General features: G+C 38.4%; 1 protein-coding gene across 2 annotated transcripts in view; it reads right to left on the bottom strand.

Moving 5' to 3' along the window:
- Window positions 1-13,096, bottom strand: part of LOC120526858 (alpha-parvin) — a 218,531-nt gene that overhangs the window by 72,558 nt on the left and 132,877 nt on the right. For both annotated transcript variants that reach the window (XM_039749979.1, XM_039749985.1), the window contains exon 6: window positions 12,394-12,509. In XM_039749979.1, the coding sequence (XP_039605913.1) occupies window positions 12,394-12,509 (116 nt within the window). The remainder of the gene's footprint in view (window positions 1-12,393; window positions 12,510-13,096) is intronic.

The following is a 13,096-nucleotide window of genomic DNA, read 5'->3' as shown; positions in this document are numbered from 1 at the left end:
TTCACTTTACACTCTCTCAGTCGCGTTCAGAATCAATCCATACAACCCCATCTGACACGGCTGTTTTCACTAAAGGCGCTATAGCTCTGCAGTGTACCACGATGCATACTAACGCCCCCGGTTCTGACACACAAGCGCTGGCGAAGCTGCCTTCTTGTATCTCACCGTCACTTGCTTTTCTTTTTATTCAGTTTTATTGAGTGTTCCTGCCAGTCCCGCATGTTGCTGTATGCTTTTTCTTTTGCACCCAGGACATGCAGAAGAAAGAATGGTAAAGACCAACTTCGCGCTATATGCAATCATCAGACACTCCCCATCTGCCCGTGTCGTTCAAACACAGGAACATATATTGGTGTAAAAGTATAACAAAAGTGCACTTTTATTCAAGTGCACTTTTTCCATCGCTTTTCCTGTAAGAAGCAGTGTACACACTTCTCTCTATGCTGTGGTTTCTATTACACACCTGAAAGAAAGAGACAATACATATGAACATATCCAGCATACAGCAACATGCGGGGACTGGCAGGAACACTCAATAAAACTGAATAAAAAGAAAATCAAGTGACGGTGAGATACGAAGAAGCAGCAGCCAGCGTCTGTGTGTCAGAACCGGTGGGGGCGTTAGTATGCATCGTGGTACAGCACAGAGCTATAGCGTCTGTATTCTGTTTCTTTTGTACTCCAGGGCACGCAGAGGAGAGAATAGTAAAGAGCAGTAAGTTCGGCGCTATATGCAATCATCAGACACTCTCCATCTGCCCGTTGTTTTGTTATACTTTTCAATACTTTTATACTGCTCAAGCGGGCATGCTCAAAAATACGTGTAATGCCACGAAAAGTGCACGCAGACACTTCATTTCAAACAAAACAAGTGCACTTTTATTCAAAACTACCTGTATAACCGAAGAAAAAAGAAAGCAAGATACAGTAGGCGATTGATACGACATCTTGCATGGTACAATGCTAAGAAGTGAAGATTTTCATTCCGTGCTATATAAAATCATCACATTCAAATATTAACAGTTCCCACACCCAAGGACCGTCCTTCCTACATTTACGACACGTGTACTTGTTGCCGTGTACACACCTCTCTGTGCTATGGTTTCTATTACACTGAATGAGCACCTGACACTGTACTTTCTTCCCTGGGGAAGGTCCCCATCAGAGAATTTCCAGTTCCTGCATAAATTCACACCGATCTGGCGCTGTTCGTTTTCAAATAATATTGCATTAGTGCGATTATATTTTCACATATATTGTCTTTCTTTCAGGTGTGTAATAGAAACCACAGCATAGAGAGAAGTGTGTACACTACTTCTTACAGGAAAAGGCGATGGAAAAAGTGCACTTGAATATACCAATATATGTTCCTGTGTTTGAACGACACGGGCAGATGGGGAGTGTCTGATGATTGCATATAGCGCCGAAGTTACTGGTCTTTACCATTCTTTCTTCTGCATGTCCTGGGTGCAAAAGAAAAAGCATACAGCAACATGCGGGGACTGGCAGGAACACTCAATAAAACTGAATAAAAAGAAAAGCAAGTGACGGTGAGATCGAAGAAGGCAGCTTCGCCAGCGTTTGTGTGTCAGAACCGGGGGGGGTTAGTATGCATCGTGGTACACTGCAGAGCTATAGCGTCTTTAGTGAAAACAGCCGTGTCAGATGGGGTTGTATGGATTGATTCTGAACGCGACTGAGAGAGTGAAAAGTGAATAAAAAAAAAAAGCTAACCTTTACAAAGATCATAAATTGCACCGGCTGTTACAGACTGAAATCAAATGTATGTTTTATTCTAAAAAAGTAAGACTAAGAACAGTTTACTTCTCAAAAGGGAGGGGCAGGATCGAACCCGTGACCCTTGATTCCCAAGCGGGGCTGTATCTATTGAACCACAGAGTCAGTTATAGTAAACTGGTGTCAATGTCGCATGTTAAGGCGGCTTTTCTTTCTGCAGTTATGTTTGAATAAAAGTGCAATTGTGTTATTCTTGTGAAAATGTTTCTTTGCTATTTGGACTTCAGGCTTCATACATTATATAGTTTATGCCTACATTTTGTCATCTACTACTAGAATATAAAAAAGTTTCTGTTTTAACAATGTGTTGACACAGATTACTGTAGAAACGGAACAGACATGAAATGCGTGTGTTCCAAACAACGATCTATTATTTCCACTCTAAAACTCCACTTCACTCCCAGATACTCAATCAAGGCATGAGCTGAGAGAAGTTCGTGCACGTTCTAAATTGGTGGGGGATGGAATAGCCGGCTGCTCTAGCTTCTCTTTATCAGCACATTTAGAGAACAAAGGGCTGGTGGAGAGGTGTGAAGGGATTTAAGAAGCAGTTTAAGGTGGGACGGAATTACGAGTTTTTTCGTAGGCTCTGGTAATTCTAGTGTTAAAACTCATTTTAAAAACATTGTTTACAGCGATCAGGCTTTAAGTTTAATAGCGTGATATCCTGCAATCTTACTTTTCTGTTTGCTTGGGAGTTGGTTTTTGCAAAGCGATTTTTTTTCTGCTGTGCTTAAAAGTCATTTGAAAAAAAATGCTGCACGAGCACGTGCTACAGAGAGATTAGAGAGCCGGGCAGCTGACAGGGAAGGGATTGGGGGGACGGATAGGTGTGTGTGTGTGTGTGTTTGTGCGCTCGCGCTACACAGAGAAGAGAGCTCGTGAGCCAGCCTGCTCCTGTAGCTGAGGTAGGGAGGGGCTTTGGTGGTGTGTGTGCTACAGAGAGAGAGCGCGTGAGCGAGCCAGCTCCTGTAGCTGATCAGGGAGCCTGGGTGTTTTGTGTCAGTGTTATTCAATGTTTTTACATTAGTTTACTATTACACTGTGGATTCTATGGTGTAATTAACTATATTTGTGCTTAATCTTTACATATTTTTACATATTTGCATACAGTTTGTACGGTCTGGAACGGATTAATTGTATTTACATACAATCCTATGGGGGAAACTGCTTCGGTTCACGACCAAAGTTCTGGAACGAATTATGGTCGTGAACCGAGGTTCCACTGTATAAATAAACTAGCCAACCCGCGGCGTAGCATACGCCGCATAATCAGGCCGCTTTTTAAATTTTTAAAATTTTTAAGCACAGAGAAAAAAATAAACATTTGAAAAATCAGTAATTTAATAAACCACCAAGAAAATTAACATTGCAACAATGCACGCTACGAACCAACATTCAATTGTCCATGACTGAAAACCGGAGGAGCGCCGTCGCGCTTTCTCATTCCAAAGCGAAGGACGGGGTTGAATAGCGATTGTTCAGTACGCACTGCCCGCTTATGGCCCGCCCCCAACTCCCTACCTGAGTCGCTTTTGGCTGTGTACAGTCCACACCCACCTGTGAGTCACGTTGGCTGTTAATTTTCCAAACACCGCCTCAGTCGGTTTCCACGTTGATTTTTCATTGTTCTTTGCGGTTCCGGCTGCTTTTTTTATATATAATCCACCAAGTCACCCGACCATGGGGGGCTTTACAAAGGGCAGGGACGTAATCAGTGCGAGCGTATGACACGCACGTACTGGGAATTTCTCGTTCATGGGGAACAATTGGAAGCCACGGTCTCCATCACGAATGGAGTTCAACGGCTTACCCACGCCTCCCCGCGCTGGGTAGACACACGTTGATCCATTCAGTGCAGCCACTTGTCCCTCTAAGAATTTGGACACCGACCGCTGTTGGGTCATGTAACTATTTAGCAGGAGGGAATCTCGTTCGTTTTCGGAAATAACCAGCCAAATCGCTCCACCAATTAAGAACTGCCATGCACCACCACCCATTGAATCGAGCTATCAATCTGTCAATCCTGTTCGTGTCCGGACCGGGTGAGGTTTCCTGTGTTGAGTCAAATGAAGCGAAAGGCTCTTGTGCCCACCTCCAACTCGTCACTCGAGTCGTTGTCGTCTTTGTACAGTCCAGATGCACCTGTGACTCACGTAGACTTTTCATTGCTCTGTGCGGTTTTGGCTGCCTTTCTATATATAATCCACCAAGACACCCGACCACGGTGGGAGGGGGGTGTGTACAAAGTGCAGGAGTATCTAAGAAGACGCATGTTTGTTGCGGATGCGAATTTCTGTATGTAGCGTGCAAAACAGTTTACTATAGTGCATGCGGTCGTGCGTCGTAACCGAAAACTCGTTTTTTAAAGACTGTTCACTTCACTGTGTTTTAACCTCAGTTGTAAAGGAACGTTTTAAGGATCCCATGGATTACCCCTCGCAAACAGTTTTACACGCCGCATATGGCGATTCACCTCCGTGAGAAACATGCCTCTATTAACAGTCCACGTGGGTCGGAGCTGCATGTGACCTCTACGACAGACGAATATAAATGACGCCGGTTTTTCTGTGTCGTCGCGTCCGAGTTGGTGGGCGTGGCTCTGTGAGTTGTCGTCGTATCCAATGGTCTTGGAATTGGTGGGCGTGGCTCCTTCCTGCGTGCGCCATAGGTGTCTCACTTGTCGGCGGCTTAGTGAATCCACGCCCCTTCCGGTGTGCTTTCCATGTTTGTCTTGCCTTAGTGAATTATATATATAGATGTTGTTGCAGCTATGGCTAAAAAAGTCCATGGTGTTTTGAAATTGTAATCTGACAAAAAAATGAAAAATATTAGCTTTGGACATTTACTGCACTGCTTCATTATCCTTGGGGAAAGGCAAGATACCAATGAGGGAAAAATGGGGGGAAGGGTGTACAATAAATGTGTGTGTGTTTATGTGTATGTATGAATTCTTTTAAAGTATATCATAGCATGTGAAGCAACACAGATTTTACAGGTCCCACTGAAATGCATGTAACAAAATCCAACCGGTTTGTGGATTTTATGCAAAAAGTCATAAAATTGCTGATTCAAACCCACATTAGTGTCATCTCCATCTGCAATAAATTAGCTACCAAGTACTGTATAACTGCTATAAAAAATATATAAATATTTCTCTCTCTGAAAATTGTGCAAGATCATTTAACGTTCATTAGACACAGTTACATTTACTAGATGTTTAGTTCTTTATTAACTGAATTAGCCGTAAAAACATCCTCTTGTACTATTTTAAATGAGTACATCGGGGCATTTTCACATAAAATAGGTCAAAAGAAGTTCATTGTTATTAAATACAAAATAATTACTGTACATAAATAAAACACACTGAAACACAGAAAATATGAAGTCGTATGCTGCAAAATCTAAAATTCAGATTCTGATTAATTATTTTAACAAAAATGTTTCATATTTTTTTTAATGTTGTGCATTATATTTTGCCTTTTGTTTGCATTGTATCTAGAAATACACCAATCAATTAACCAGTAATTAAAACTGGGCCAAGTGCAAACAGCTATCACACCATTACCAAAGTGATTCAAACCAACACAGCAAACTGAAGACAAATGATGTAAATACTTTAACAACAAATAGTTTACAACAGTATATGGAAGATGCTGTAGTAGGACACAGAAAACACAGTTTCACATTTAAGGTACAGTCGACCCTTGATATACGACGAAGGTAAAGAAAGCGATTGTTAAGGGATGTTAGCTAGTGGGCTGGCGCGGCACATGATGATGTCATCAGGCTGAGTCAGCACCGGCTTGCTTTGAAGTATATTATTACAGCAGTTCACAACATGACCAGCTTTGAACTGAGTGCTAGACTACTGTCATTATTACCTTGAGAAACAGAGATCACAATCGAAACGAAGAAGGAAATTGTGCAGAAATATGAGAGTGATGTTTGTGTGACTGATCTCGCTAATATGTACAGGATATCGAAATCCACCATCTCGACAATTTTACAAAGAAAAGATTTGCATAAGGACGCTCCTTCTAAACAATAACCACCTTCCGTTTCATTCTCCTCCTCCCTTCCTGCAGCCCAAAGATATCAAATTAAATGGTGAGTACAGTATGAAATTGTTGTTGCTGGTAGGCTAGGCACTTTTTCTAACTTTTTGGTTAGTACATTAGAAAAATTATTGGTGTTTTGGTAAATTATGCACATTATATAACCCTTTTCTATTATGAAAAGGTTAAGTAAGTGTTGCTGTGGGAGGGTCGGAGCGCATTATGGGTATTTCCATTATTTCTTATGGGAAAAATAGTCTTGACTTACAACCAACTTGAGTTACAACCAGCCCTCGCAAACGAATTGAGTTCGTAAGTCAAGGGTCCACTGTACATCCTTAGGTTTCCAAGTTGGCTTTTGCCTAATGAACTCACATGAATTTACCATTTTCAGTGATTTCATTCTGCTGAAAAGTGTTGGACAATGATTTGTTAATTTCATTAACATAAAGGTGCACAGCATAGGCTGCCAAAAAAATTCTTTTTTTATTTAAAAAATGTGGCACTACCCAAATTGTTCAACATTGTGCCATTTGTTAAAATATTTTGTGATTTTAAAATTCTGTAAGACTAAAAGGCTCTGTATAAATTGTCTATATGGATGTGGTGTGTACTGATATCAGCAAGGCCTTTGATTAGCTCTGGAATCGGTCATGAAGTCCTGGTAATGGATTTTCTAAGTATACAGTATCATCATGCCACTATGCATCCTAAGGTACAGCGAAAAACACCATATTTTTGACCGTAACACTATTACACTTAATTAAAAGTTGTATCATCATATGCAAGGCAGAAACCAACCCTGCATGGGGCACCAATCCACAGAAGGGTCCACTCACACACACTTTATGGGGACTGACACCTATTAACATATATCTTTGAAATGTGGGGGGGAAAAATAAAATACATGAATATGCAAACTCTACACCAGTGCAAAATAGAAGAACCCTTGGACCCCAATTCTAATTCATGCTTATAAAATAATGCAAAATTAAGCAGTAAATTAATCACTTAGTATTTTAGTTTTAAACCATTAACATGGCATACAAAGATCTTTGCAAACCACATAAGAGAAAAGTAATTCAACTCCACTACATGATAAATTAATTAAAAGATAATAAAAACTTTTAAGAGGCTAAGAAAGTAGAGTTTAACAGAAATTATTTTACTTACTAAAAAAACACAAAATTAAATTTGCAGACTGTTAAACTGCAGCTTCAGCTTGAGAGTGAAACATTTCAAGAGGCTCAAAATATTCATTAGGAGAAATTTGCAAAATTACAACACAAACAATAATGAATGTAATTAGTCTTATTGCTGGTTTCCTTTAACTGTATTCCTTTTCACTTTATCAATAAAAATTTAATCACAAAAAATGTGACAAGACTAATGCCATTAAGGAGTAATACACATATTATGGACATCAATGAAAATTAACAAATATTTAATAATATATAAGAGGTACTAGAACCAAGCTCAAATGTGTCTACCTGGCCTTGTAATCCTAGACACCTTTACAAGTTTGGGCAGATATGGCATAAAACAGAAATGGTAGTTTATTTCCTAAAACACAGAATATTAAAGAAAACTGATATAGTAGTTGTGCACTCAAAAAAAAAGAAAGGAGCTAAATATCTGCATTCTGAAAAAAAAAATCACTCTTACATACTCATTATTTTACCATTAAATATTCATAATTCTCACAGGCTAACAAATGTCTGAGTAAATGTGCTGTTCTTTAACAATGGGCTTAATATGTACAGATTCTGTTGAACCCTTTTACTTTATAAAAATGAACATTAAGACATGACGTGATTTCAGAATTTTAAAAATATGAAAGGAATTAGCATAGTGGATCTCTATAACTTCTTAACATCTTCACCAAGAACTGCTCAAGGACACAGGGGTAGATTTCACACAAACAGAGAAATGTATGCAAATTAAATAAATTACCAAGCACGAGGCAGAAGCAATCCCTGGATGGGGCCTTGGCTCATCGCAAGGTGAATACAAGCACTCACATACACTGGCGTCATTTAAGCAGCACCAAAATTCCAAATCTGCATATCTTTTGAAGGAAACCGGAGCACAGTGTGGAAACCCAGCAGGAAAACATGTAAACTCCAAGCAGGGAATACCAGCAACATGACTCTCTGCGAGACAGCAGTGCTACCGCTCCGCCACTGTGTCACCCCCCCATGTGTGTAATTATTAATAGTATTCATTATTTAAACGAAATTAACGATTTACCTATAAAATGTAACATACATAATTTGATGCATTTTATCATGAAAGTGATATCAAGTATAAATCTAAAGATTCTAAATTTGCAGAGAGTTGGAATATCATACATTTGATGTGTTCTGTACGGTGATCTATATGTTTACACAGATTACAGTAGAAACAGAACAGACATGAAATGCGCGTGTTCCAAACAATGATCTATTCAAAACTTCACTTCACTCCCAGATAATCAATCAAGGCATGAGCTGAGAGAAGTTCGTGCACGTTCTAAATTGGTGGGGGGATGGAATAGCCGGCTGCTTCTAGCTTCTCTTTATCAGCACATTTAGAGGACAAAGGACGCTGGCGGAGAGGTGTGAAGGGATTTGAGAACCGATTTAAGGTGGGACGGATTTATGAGTTTTTTCGTAGGCTCTGGTAATTCTTGTGTTAAATGTATCGTGTCATTACAATCGGGATTATGCAACGCTTGAATATAAAAGCACCATGAATGCAATCGTATGTCCACATTTTGCTTCACCAAATTGAACCATTCATCAAACATCGAAGCGCGCACATCGATCCCGTATGATCTGTAGGAATAGAGGCCTTCTGTCACATGTAGATAGTAAACAGAGACTCTGACATCACATTCCAACTTTTATCACTTTTTGCTGGTACTGCAACTCGCGCACGCTTTGCGTTAATTTCTGAGGACATGCTCAGAGGACGTGTCAAATGAACGCTGGGAACATGTGGCAGCCATGATGCCTGCGCATACGCGTTCTGAGCGTGAAGTATAAACGAGCCCTAAGTGTGACTGCCACCATGTTCAGAATTGGCACCATCTTTCTTGCCAGTGCTCTCTGGATGGTTAAGTACTGGCTCACCATAGCCCTGAGTTGGACAAATGTCTTAGAAAATATACAGATAGATGAATGATAGTATGGATGGGTCACTAACATTACTACACCTCTATCACTGTTATGAATTTACTACTAGTAGCAATTAACATGATAATTTTTACAAATTTAAATTGAAAATGGATCTGTTTTGCTTGTCATGATATAGATAATGATTATAGCCATAGCTGAACCCATTTCTACAATGCAATAACTTCAAAATGTCTTTTTCAAGGATAACATTATTTACAGTAAGATGATCTATTTCATACTAATTTGGTATCTGTGTATAACTAAAGTGACCCCAGCATTAACTTTTTAGGCATTTCTGCCCAAAAAACAGGTTATTTTGTCTGATTAGGCCAAAACACTCATTTGCATGAGTCTTGCTGCTTGCCTAGTTCACTTCTGAAGAATGTTCCAGTATTTTACTTTTCCATATATGGTTCTACTTGGTCTGATTACACTTCTATAGTGAAACGTTTAACAGATTTGCTGATTACAGGCACAATAACAGATGTCCAAAACAGGCATGTAGTGTAGCTCATTTTGCTAAAACATACTGCAGATCGTTTTCTACTACAAAGTAGAAAAATACTTAGAAGAATATGTTATCTACATTGAATCACTGAAATATGACAATCAGATGCATTATTGTTTTATTATTATTATATATTGTTGTATTATATTTGTATAAGTATGGTGGGCAAACAGGAAAGCTGCTATCCAGAAAATTATCTGATTAAAGTTCTTAAAGAGGTTTAAACTTCAAGACTATTGTGCAAACATGTATTCTCCTTCAATTTCTTGTCTTTGTGTAAGTACTACATAAATTTTGATTCGGCTGAAAACAATAATGGTGAAACAGAAATGCAGAAACTGTTAAAAATTGTTTTCATGTCTGTATGCATTGTGAATTTGGAAATATTCGTAAGTGTAAATTTTCCTGTTAAATTAGAATTCACACCTACTGTATGTTTTTTTTTTTTTCAGAAATAATTACTTCAGAAGTTATTTGTTAAAATGTTACACTCAATAATTTCATGAATACACTTAATATCTTTCATTGTAATATACATAAATACAAATACAACATAAATAAGTACAAATGTAATATAAACAGACACAAAATGCAAACTATATCGACATATTGAAGATGCTCCTGTGTAGGATGCATTTATACCGGCAATAAACTACAAAAACAAGACTATGCATCATCAATACATTAAAAAGCTCTTAATTTTAAGTGCAGAAAAATGATAAAAATTATACACTTGGACAATAACACATTTTCTGATTTGTTTCTTTTGTAGTTTCAGCTGGCAACTAGGTAAAAATTTCAAATAATTCAGGAAAAGGGCATTTAGCTACACTTTAATGTAAAGTTTTGAGACATGGGAACTATTTTGACTTATGTTAAGGTTTTATTTGCCGTATTTCCCATCCATCTATCCATGTATTTACTTAGTAGAACCAATATGTAACTAGTGCTATAGCACTTTACTGTCTCTTATTTTTAGAACATATACAAGTAGCATTGTCAAAGAATGTGCAGCATGCAATTCCAAAAGCATGTTAAATTTTAGTTCAACTGGAAAAGACTATTAGTGTACCCAGAACTTTTGCCACTTTACATTTTTTTTTTGTTTAATTCCATAAATATACCAGAATGTTACCAAACTGCAGGGGTTTCTGAAAAACCATAAATCTGGCCAGCAAGTGAAGGGGCACATAGAAAGAGTACAAATCTGCATTGTTTGGAAAGCACCATCATGGAAAATTATGAGCTAATTAAAATTTTCAATGTATTATTATGTGCCTGATCACAGGCAGACCGATAGGCAGAGTTCAGTAGTTCAGCAGGCATTTCTGACCTGTTTATTCAGGCATTTGGCACTGACCACAACATGAAACGGTAAACTAGCCATTACAGATTGGTAGACCATTACTGTCAGCTTGACACGTATATTAAAGGATCCAAGTCCAGAAAGACAAGCCTACTCTGGTCCTTCCTTAACAGCATTGTTCAGCTGGGCTATATCTACATTACTATATTTAAATTTAAAAACTATTAAAAAGGATGCTCAAAGGTTTGAACGTTTCCGATACATATTTAGCTCAGAATGCCATGTGATCTTTAATGTTTTACTACAGGCAGGTTTGAGCATTATTCCATGTAATTACAAGTCACAAATATTATACTAGCCAAAGCCCACCGTAGCATATGGCGGTGTAAGAATAGGAACAGAAAACGGTGAGAAAGGAATTCAGTATAACAAAGGCTTAGGAAACCACCGTTGCAGTATAACGAAAATAGCAAGGAGCGAAACCAATGTCAATGGTCGAGAGAGTACCTTCCTGTAGCAGGCTATGGAAAACATAGACATACTGTATATAGATAGACGCCGCATTCACTGTGTTGCCCAGTCGACGCGAAAAGTCAGTGCGTCTGCCCTATTACGAGTGGTAAAAGTGCCATTTAAACTAATACAGGTACACGTGGAAACCAGGTTTCTGATGAAAAAACAATCATTTACATACAACAGATTTTGGCGAATCGTTTACATGCAATTATTCATATCCATTTATACACTAAATGCGTCCGTATCCAATGGTCTTAGTGTTGCTGGGCGGGGCTCTGTGAGTTGGCGATTGTGGCTCTCTGTCTTGCGTGCGGTGTAAAGTCAACGTGGCTCAGAGGTGCATGTGGAGTTTTGCACAGACGAAAGCGACAGAGGCTGTGTTTGGTGAGTTGTTGTGTGCCTCGAGAGCGATGCTGGACTTGGGAGGACGGTTACAGGTGGCGTGCGTGGCTCTGTTGTGTGTATCCCATGATGCGGTAGGAGCGTTAGAGTTGGCGGGTGGGGCTCTGTCTTGCTTGCGCTCATTGTCTTGTGTGCCCTCAGTGTCTTGCTTGCGCTCAGTGTCCTGCGTGCCCTTAGTGAATTATATATATAGATAAAATGTATTTATTTGTATTATTTAAATTTGAACATTTGTTAATTTCTTTGCCAGATACTATATTACATATACAATCAAGCGCCTTCTACCTCTGTTTTTTTTAAAATGTTGCCATTCATCAAGAGACATGAGAGACCAGAGAAAACTAATTTAGTTAATCTACTTTACAATAATCACTATCAGCTTTATAATTAACATGCTGTTTCAATGTGTTACCATAGTGAAATGTTAAAATGGTTAATTTTACCTTAACCTTTGAACTGAGCTGTTAAGTATCTGAATGCTATTCCGTACATTATACCATCTGCTGTCAGGTAGTCACAGCTTATGATACATGGTGCCGTTTGAAGGAATGGTTTTCTGTTCCCGCTCTGTAACCCTAACAATACACAGTATGTTGTATGAAGTGGCATTTGCATTTTAAAACTAGGAAAATGTAATTCCATAATTACCTGAACAACCACCACCTGGATTGACACATGATCGGGAAGCCGAATTGGGGCTCTGAAGTGCTGAGATAGGGCTATCAGCAAGTGGAGAATAGCCACCAGGCTTTTGGCATGAACAGCTTAAAAACAATGTAAAAAAACAAATTAATAAAATACAGTGAATGGGAAAAAATTACAAAGTTTCAATGAATAAGGTTACCGTAACACAAAGCTGGTCATACCATTAAAAACAACTTGACCTATTGTAAACTAGAGGCAAACGAACTATACAGGACATAAACAAACAATAAAGACAGGTTGTTGTTTCCATACAACTCTATAATGGCTCCAGCGGCAGACAATACATTTTTCATTCACTGCAGGAGTAATTTTAAATGATATGGAATTAAAAAAATGATATTACTGGATGATGTAAGATATCAGTTATATGTCTGTTTGCAATCCAATTACATTATCATGTTTTTTTCAAAAAAACTTCAAAAAAAGGTGTGGGAATTAGGATGAAGAATAATTAACATGATGTAAACCCTTTCGAAAGTTCTAGAAAAATGGATATAGAAGGAAGAGTTAGTCAAATGATATATAAAACCATACGTTTTCAAATACATAGGCAATATATATTGTGTCAATTCACCCAATTTTCATTTTTTCTTTGTCCAATGTAGAGTGCATTTGGAAAGGGTGACCAAAAGCCAGCAAACAAACT

This window comes from Polypterus senegalus, chromosome 1 (genome assembly GCF_016835505.1).
Source record: "Polypterus senegalus isolate Bchr_013 chromosome 1, ASM1683550v1, whole genome shotgun sequence".
NCBI classification, from domain to species: Eukaryota; Metazoa; Chordata; class Cladistia; order Polypteriformes; family Polypteridae; genus Polypterus; species Polypterus senegalus.
Note: the sequence above shows the minus strand (reverse complement) of the source record. Positions and strands in the feature narration are given on the sequence as shown.